The 9,601-nt window shown below is 40.3% G+C and overlaps 1 protein-coding gene across 1 annotated transcript in view; it reads left to right on the forward strand.

Moving 5' to 3' along the window:
* NAV3 (neuron navigator 3) overlaps nucleotides 1-9,601 on the forward strand; it is a 1,048,024-nt gene that overhangs the window by 952,033 nt on the left and 86,390 nt on the right. The window contains exons 19-20 of the mRNA XM_019514774.1: nucleotides 2,014-2,174; nucleotides 5,895-6,083. Coding sequence (XP_019370319.1) covers nucleotides 2,014-2,174; nucleotides 5,895-6,083 — 350 coding nt within the window. The remainder of the gene's footprint in view (nucleotides 1-2,013; nucleotides 2,175-5,894; nucleotides 6,084-9,601) is intronic.

Consider the following 9,601-nt stretch of genomic DNA (forward strand, 5'->3'; position numbering starts at 1 on the left):
GGAGAATAACAAGGTTTTAGAAATGGGCTTGAACTTTAGTTCTGAATACAAATATTCATGGTTTTTAGATTATAGATCCATTTTAAGGGGCTTTGGATCCCTAACCCAAAAAAGGCTTATTTCAGCATCTAAGTTTTAAAGACATAAAACATGTCCTATTAAGACCCAGTACTTCTCGATTTGCACCTCTGCAACTAATCCCCTCCATCGTTGGTTTCCTCAGATATCAAGGCCAGCAGTTGTGCATCCTTGTTCTGGGATCTGTTGGTGGATGAGGGGAGAGGCAGTGGGTGGATACTCCCAGTGGATCTTTCTTCTTGGATAAAGTGGCATGTGAAATCCACCCCCTTATTATTATTTTTTTCTTTTTTGCTACACTTACACACAGCATGCACCTAAAAATACAAGAAATGCAGTGCATTGCTTTCATCCCTTATGTTATGGACAGGGAACTGCACGTCTTCTGGGATTTGAAGACTGACCCAAAGTATTAATGGTATATAATGGTGCCACCCTTCCCCACTCCATTTTTTGTTAAGTAGGATTGGGCTAAATTCCCCTTCATCCTAGAAGAGCTCTGTTGGATGGAGGGTGGGCCCCAAAGAACCACAGAGAAAAAGCAGCCAGCTAGTGCCCTCCAAAGAGTCCAGGTGAGACAAGGTGGAGATTTGTGGATGTATGCTGTAAATAGCAAGCATGGGTAGGCCCAAAGAAAAAGAGTGGGAGAAAGGAGGCAGTATGTTGGCACATAGGCCACTGTCTGTTGTACTAGGATTTTCACCTTCTGGTTCATTGTAGGTTGAACCCTAATTTAAGTCTTCGCAGTTATTGGAGCTCAGTTAAAAATCCAAGCCCTGAATTCTCATACTGGCAGCACTCAGATCCAGTGACCAGCCCTTCTGTACCAAATTTATAGAAGGAAAAGATAAAAAGGTTAAATTGAAACAAGATCATTTAAAAATATTTGTGCCCAACCCCCAAATTTAATATGAAAAATTCATTTATTCCTAATCAGAAATGTTAGTGCCATATAAACTTGGAGTCAAAATATCAAAAAGCCTTGACCTCTCTGAAGGCTGAGGAATTTTGATGGGCCATGATAATAGTAAATAATGTTCTCAACATGGAATTATGATGAATTAAATTTTACAACAAGCTGACAGAGAGAAAGATACATGCTGGCTCCTAGTTGAGAAGCAAAATATGAGAAATGCTTCCACATTTTAATGTGTAACTTTAACCAGTACTAGAATGTTCCTTCTCTAGCTCAGCCACAAAAGCCTGAGCAATGAGCTACCAGATCTCCCTCCTATATTGTCCAACCATTGCACTTGCTTCATTGGATGGTAGTAGCAAACAGTTGATGGGGAGGGGGGTTGTTGGTGTTCCAGACACCTTGCTCCCACTTAAGTATTTTTCCTTACCCCTTTCCCGCTCCACCCAACTTAGGACAGGACGCAATACCAAGAAGCTTTCCAAGAGACAAATACCACTTTGGATCACTATCTCTACCAAAGGAAACTCCTTTCTTCAGAGTTGTTGATCCTTTTCTGCTCCCTTTGTCTTATTGAATGTCCACGTGTGCTCTAATGCTCCTGTGGCAGATGTCATTTCTGTAAGCAGCTACTTACCTTTCTTGGCTTCCAGTCTGTCATTTATCCATTTTATTGAAACAGTACTTGGGCTTTGCTTCATTTTATTCACATGCTTTAGCTCTTAAGTCCTTTCCTATCAGTTCAGCTGTCTGTTTTGTATGATTTATCATCATGTATTACCCAAGGAAGAAGAATGTTAATATATTGTGGGGATGGGTGGGGTTTGGAGCTTTTTCTTTCTCAGGTAGATATAAAATCAACGGTATGGTAACAATTGATTGTCTATAGTTAGATTCAGTATGTTCAAGTTTTTTGTTTTGTCTGACGAGCAAAGTGTATTGAATGTTAAATTGTATCTGTTTCTTTGTGAACCATTTACTTTGTCACTGGTTTAAGTGTATCAGATGTGGTTTTTCAGATATACCCCATCATCTCGGCAGACAAGTCAGGAGGAAGGCAAGGAATGGCTGCGCTCCCATTCAACTGGAGGTCTGCAGGACACTGGCAGTCAGTCCCCTCTGGTTTCTCCTTCAGCTATGTCTTCCTCTACACCTGGGAAATACCATTTTTCCAACTTAGGTAAATGAAATTAACCTTCTTGTTGCCTCCACTAGAAAATAATCATATAACTCAACTTTTAACACTACTCTAGCTACGTGGGTACTCTCTTTTTTTCTCTCTTTCCTTCATTCAGGTACCACAGAATTATGAATTAACTTATCCTGTCAGCATTTCTGTAATATAGGCAGAAGTGTATCCCTATTTTATTTGTGGAAATGAGTGACAGGTTTCTTGTAATTTGCCAAACAAGTCTTGAGACAGTTAGGAATTAAACTCATATGTATCAGTGCAGTGTCTTAAACACAAAGGCATCCTTTTCCACTTACAACTGGATCCAGGACTCACCTGGATCAACAGAGCCTTTCCCAATGCTCTTAGTAGGCCTACAATTAGATCCTTAATGCCTCCTTCCCTCCCCAGTTCTGGGTGAAGGCCCACACTGAGGTTCTGGTTTGAAACAGACCCCATTCTAGAGACCTTCAAATGTTGAAGCATTTGGATTGGTACCCAGAGCCTTTTGATGGAACTGTTTTCTATTATATACCTAACCACAATCCCACCTGAAACAAAGTCAAGAAAATATTTCAGAAATGTCAAAATACGTGATAAAAGGCATGGAAATGTAGGACTAATGTCATAAAACTGAAAACGGGGAAAATGGAAGTTCTTTTCCTGTAGCCTCTTGGTTATAGCCATCACCCAGGAGGTTGATTACATAGGTTAAAATGCCTCTCCTACTTTTGGGGATTTTAACCCACATCACAGACTTTCAAAGACAGTTCCTTAGGCCCTGTGCTATAGAATAATCTAGGATGAGTTTCTTCTATTATTCCTGTTGTTGCTATTTCTGTTTCCCTGTATTATCTAAATATTCATTGACTTAGATCCTGTGAATAATGTTAGTTAGGTGGTCATGGCATTTTCCTTCAGGGGTAGGCTCATTTAGCTCCTTTGAATAAGGCAGTAAGCAGGTTTCAACCACAGTCTTCCACCCTGAGGGGAAAGTTCCTTAATCACTATACAATAGAGACATTCTCTTTTTCTAGCTCAATCTTTGCAAAGAGGAACAGTGTTAGTAGAGCTGATTGACGGTAACCATGCCAGAAACCACTGTAACTTGCTGATTAGGGTGCTCTTTTTGGAGCAGGTCATCGTCACTGAAATCCCCTTAGGCAGAAGAGGGATTTGAACCTGGCTGTCCTACATCCTGCATTACTGCACTAATGTCCTATCAAGTAAAAGGAGGGACTCCTGGTTCAGTTTTGCCCAGTTTAGCTCTTCATTTATTTTGCGTTTATTATAGGCAGCAGAAATGAAATGTTCCATTTGACCCCAAAAAGATTTTTTTTTTGGTTTTGTCTTTCAATAAGAAAAGAAATCAATTCCAAATTGTATTCCAAATCAATCTGATCCCTTTTTTCTCTTTTTACTATAATTTCTAGGTTTGACTGCCAAGCCAAAGATGAATTATTTGCATGTAAACTTACTTTTTCACTAAGCTTTTTTATTTTAGGACATAACTGTACAATTAACAATAACCTATGAAACATTCGCACTTCTGTACATATGTCAAATTATATCATAGGTAGGTTACAGCCACTAGATAGTAACTTGATCAAGCACAGTCACACTTTATTTCGTATGTAAATATCCGAACTAAGACTTGATTGTAAGCAAAATCAGACACAGTCTAAGTAAGGTAATTTGGGGATGTTTTCCATAAATTTATACCAGTTTAAAACACCAAGTGGCTGTCTTTAGTAATGGTTTGTCCCACTCTCTATTGTTACATTTCCCTCTCTATTGTTACATTTCCATAACTATCATTATTATTATTACTCCAAGCACAAGGCAAATATAAATGACTACTCAAAGAGGAGTCATTGATGGCTCAGTATCTAACTTGGGGGGTGAGGGGAGGGTGGTATTAAGCAGAGTGCCCCAGGGATCTGCCTGGGGTCTAAACAGAGTAATATCTTAGATTATATTCATGTTTCCATTAATGTGTTGGAGGTTGGAATTGAGTGCACACTTAGTAAATGTGCAGATGATGCCAAGCTGGGATGAATAGTAGATACTTTGGAGGATAGGATTAGGATTCATAATAAGTTCAATAAAACGGAAAAATGGTCTGAAATAAGCAGAAATGGAATTCAGCAAGGACGAGCACAAAGTACCACTTTTGAGATGGAACAATCAAATGCCCAAATAAAAAAAATGGGAGATCATAGTGGATTGTTATGAGTTATCTATGTAGTATGAAAAAACATTAAAAGCAACCTGGGCACATTAACAAAAGTGTTGTGTGGAAGTCAAGGGAAGTCATTCTGCCAGCAGTGGTGAAGCTTCACCTGGAGATTTGGACTCCACAGTTCAAGAAAGAAATGCACAAATTAGAAAGAGTCCAGAGGAGAGTAAGGAAACAGGTTTGGGTCTAGGAAACTTGAATTACTAGGAAGGGTAAGAAGAACTGATTTCATTTAGTTTGGAGAAGAGAAAGTTAAGGGGAGATTTGCTAGTAGTCTTCAAATATAAAAAATATTATTATAAAGAGGAAGTCATTCAGCTGCTCTCTAGTCCACAGGGGATGGGCAAGAAATAATGGGCTTAAATTGCAACAGGAAAAATACTGAAGTTGGATATCAGGAAGAACTTTCTAACTGCGCTGAGAATTAAGCATTGGAACAGATTGCCTAGAGAAGTTATGTAATCTTCATTATTGTTAGTTTTTAAGTGCTAGTTAACATTTTCTAGGATGGTTTAAGCAGAGCTGTGCCTGTCTTGAGCAGTGTGTTTGAGCGGACAACTTCCTGAGGTCCCTGTCAACCCTATTTTTTCTGTTATTCAGTGGTTACAGTGGCATATTTGTCTCCATCCCTGTTCTGTTAGAAGAATCACTTTGCTATGGAATAAATAGCTCTTGGAAAAACTTTGCTGTTCCAGTAGTTAATGATTACAAACACATCTTGTGCTGTTGGGAATCTTTGATCTAGAGCAATAGTTCAAAACACTTGACTCAACAGGCTGAGCTGTGAACAAACAAATAGTGTTTTCTAGACTCTTTTCGCACATAATCTAGGAGAATCGTATCAAGCTTCTCATACTACTTGCAAACCAATAAATGCAAGTAGCTGACAGAGTACTAACGCCTCTGGACCAAAAGCCTACCATTTATTCTTGTTTCTCAAAATGACCTCATTAACCCAAGTGGGAACGTTTATGTTCTGCAAAAATAAGTGCTATAGAAATCTCTTTGATAGAGACCGTAAGCAGACGTGTTTGTGTACTGCCTCATTCTTAGAGCATTAAGGCACCAGTTTAACATATATAATATTTACTATTGATATTTGAAGTGCTAAAATACAAAGGATACTTAGCTTGGCTCTTAAAGCTCCTCCATGAGCAAAAATGACAAAATTATATTCACTTTTAATTGTTTAAGGTGCAGGTTTCATATCTTTCATTTTTTCCCCATTTTGTCTATTAGTGCACCTTGCCTTTGGTGGTCACGGTGAAGAAATGTTACTCAGATATTGGCATTTGTGCTGTGACAGTATTACTGTTTTATTGTTTTATTTATTTATTTATGAAGTATTACAGCTTCCCTTGCGATTGACTTCTGTATGATTACTTCAAACCTATGAATGAAAGCTTTTTACTCATGCTCAGTTTTATTTTGAATGGAACACAAATCCCAGATAATGGAACCTACTTTACAAGCAAAGTTTTGCATTGCAGTGAGCCCAACCAACCTGTCCCAGTTTAATCTTCCTGGACCCAGTATGATGCGTTCAAACAGTATCCCTGCACAAGATACTTCTTTTGACCTGTATGACGACTCGCAGCTGTGTGGCAGTGCCACATCCTTAGAAGAGAGACCACGGGCAATCAGTCATTCAGGGTCATTCAGAGACAGTATGGAAGAAGGTAAGGCTCAATTCATATTTTAACAAGCAAAGATAACACAAATGTGGAAGAATTCATTTTAAATATGTGAACTGAGTTTTAAATATTTAGATTATAGTGAGCTGGCTTGTGGCACTTTCTGTCTTACTGAAGTACAAGTGAGAGTACTTAATCTGGGGTAACAAAGAAACATTCTATATGGACTGAATGCAGTGTTAGTTGTATGATGTGTTAATTGTCTTAAGTATTTTTATACTCTTGGGAAGTGGGTTCCAAAAATGTGGAAAGAAGCCTTTATTCTGGGAGAATGATTTTACTCTTATTGTGACATCACCTAAAATGCTTGTCCATGCCTTGCTACCTTCACCTCTGCTATCTCTTCTGTGGAAGATGTTGTGGCTAAAAGCAGACTTCCTTATCTACCATGTATACAACACCACCTCTTTCTTTGAAACACTTAATTCCTGTTCAACCTTTTGTATCAAACAATCCATAAATATCTTCACCTTCCTTTTTTTTCCACTGAACCCTACCTTGCTTCCATTTTTGTATATATGATTCTTTTGTGCCTTTTTTTGGTAAAACTGTTACCAGATCTTTAAACTTGCTTTTTATCACAGTGATGCATTTAAATCCTTTTGTACAGCATTTTCTGAATCATCCTTGTGCCAATTCCCATCAGTAAAATGACTCTTACCCACCAATTTTTTTTTTTTTTTAAGTCTAATCCCTGGGATCTCCTAGTTCATGTTGTTTATTATCTCTGTCATCTATTGTTATTTTTATTAATCAGTTCAGTGACTAGAAAGGACTTGGTACTGGTCAAGAAACAAAAACAATGTCAGTCCTTTTTCCTGAAACAGCTGCCCTTTATGAGCTAAAGAAGAGTTGAGATGTACTGAGTGAAATAAATCACATATTGTATGTGTGTTTTTTTAACATTCTTTTGTTTTTTGAAGACAGTGAGGCAGCTTGATATGCAGAATTAGGAGTAGAAGTAAAAAAAAAGTTGGTAGCTAAATTCTTGTAAGCATATAGGCTAGGGACAGAAATTACACATAAAAGATTAGAAACCGTAGAATCATAGAAATTAAGGCCTGGAAGGGACCTCAAAATATCATTGAGTCCAACCCCCCTGCCCTGGCCAGGAATACTGCTGAGATCAAATGATCCCAGCGAGGTGTCTGTCTGTCCAGACTCCTCTTGAAGAATGCCAAGGTTGGGGACTACACCACCTCCTTGGGACGTCTATTCCAGCTTCTGGTCATCCTTACCGTAAAGAAGTTAATCCTTACATCCAACCTCATCCATCATCTAACAGTTTATGGCCATTTCTCCTTGTCCTCCCTTGGAGGAAAGTAGTGAATAGTTTTTCACCCAGCTCCCGTTATTCCCCCCTTACATACTTATAGACAGCCACCAAGTCCCCCTGCAGTCTTCTGTTCCCCAGACTGAACAGTCCCAGATCCCTTAGTCTTTCCTCATAAGATTTCTCCTCCAGGCCCTTAATCATTCTTGTGGCTCCTCTCTGGACCTTTCAAGATTCTTCACATCTTTTTTGAAGTGCAGCACCCAGAACTGGACACAGTACTCCAGCTGGGGTCATCGGCTAATGCATCCCAGTATGCTACTAGCTCTGTTGACTACAGTGTTGCACTGGCCACTCATATTTATCCTGTTATCAACCATAACCCTGAAGTCTCTTTCAGTCATTGTGCTGGCCAGGACATCTCCTAACCTATATTCATGTCACTGGCTACTTTTCTGTAGATGAAGCACTCTGCATTTGTCTTTATTGAATGGCATTTGGTTCTGCTCTGCCCACCTTTCCAGCTTGTCCAGTTCCACTTGGATCCACATCCTATCCCCTATTGTGACCTCTTTTCCCCATAACTTAGTATCATGCGCAAACCTAGCCAGCATGCTTTCCACACCCTCATCTAAATCATTGATAAGGATGTTGAACAGCATGGGGCCAAGAACCAAACCCTGCAGGACACTACTGGCCACCTCCTGCCAAGATGATACAGACCCGTCCACTAACACTCTCTGGGTTCAGCCCCTTAGCCAGTTCCCAACCACCTGACCATGGACTCTGCTAGCCCATAATCTCCCATTTTTTTATAAGAACGTCATAGGAAAGCATATCAAATGCCTGTTTAAAATATAACATCAACTGCATCTCCCACATCTAAGTGGTTCGTTACTTGGTCACAGAAGGAGATGAGGCTAGTCAGATGCAGCCTGCCCGCAGTTAAACCATGTCGGCTATTCTTTAGCATCATGCCTTCTGCCAGTCTGTCACAAATAGGCTTCCTGATATTTTTTTCCAAAAATGTTACCCAGTATCAAGGTGAAACTGACTAGCCTCTAGTTTCCCAGATCCTCCTCCTCCCCTTCTTAAAGATTGGCACCACGTTGGCCCTTTTCTAGCCTTCCGGGACCTCTCCCAAGTTCCACAAGTCTTTAAATACCTTCGCCAATGGTTCCACAATGACTCCAGCCAATTCCCTCAGCATTTTGACACTGACCATGGGTCGGCAATTGCCCTGCTCCTCCTCCCCATTTCCATCCAATATCCAACCAAGGAGGCAACCACCATTTGTATGCAGGAACACTGATGCAAAATATTCAGTAAAGAGTTCAGCTTTCTCTTGACTGTCTGTTATCAGCTGCCCCATCCCATTCTTCAAGGGCCCCACATTTCCTTTGGTCTTCCTCCTGCTCCCTATATACATAAAGAAGGACTTCTTATTGTCCTTGAGTTCGGTCTCCAACCTGATCTTGGTCACCGCCCTTGCCTTCCTTATCCTCTCCTTCCAAATATGGACTATGCTTGTATATTCCTCCTTGGTGGAATATACCCTTTGTTTCCACTGTCTGTAAGCCTCTTTTTTCTTTTCTAAGCACTCCTTGACTCCTCTGGTAAGCCAAGAGGGCTTCCTGGCCCCTTTACCACCTTACCACCAGTTCAAATTTGTAACGCAACAAAAGTTTAGTGCACATAAACCGCTTTCAAAATGTCTGAAACCCGTTTAAGATAAAACTGGATGGATGTAGTATCAGACTTAAATGATTTAGATTAAATTGGTTTATTGAACTTCTGTACCAAATCCCCTCCAGATTCAATCTGTCCTCTACAGCCGAGCAGAGAGGCATGATCTAGTGCTCCTGGGCTTCTGGCCAGGGCCACTGCAGGCATGTGACTGCATTTCCAGAATCAAAAGTGAATATCTGTTCACTTGCTTATTGGTTCAATCTACGCAGCTTAGACTAACCTGTGAAGATTGAAGATTGACTGGGTGCCGCACTTCAGGAGGGATGTGGACAGCATTGAGAGGGTCCAAAAGAGGGCCACTCGCATGATCAGGGGACAGCAGGGCAGACCCTATGAGGAGAGGCTATGGGACCTTAACCTGTTCAGCCTTCACAAGAGAAGGCTGAGGGGGGACCTGGTGGCTGTCTATAAACTTACTAGGGGGGGACCAGTGGGGATTGGAAGAGACCTTGTTCCCCTGAGCGCCTCCCAGAGTAACAAG

Source organism: Gavialis gangeticus, unplaced genomic scaffold (genome assembly GCF_001723915.1).
Source record: "Gavialis gangeticus isolate Ggan-Ray unplaced genomic scaffold, GavGan_comp1, whole genome shotgun sequence".
In the NCBI taxonomy this organism is placed as follows: domain Eukaryota; kingdom Metazoa; phylum Chordata; order Crocodylia; family Gavialidae; genus Gavialis; species Gavialis gangeticus.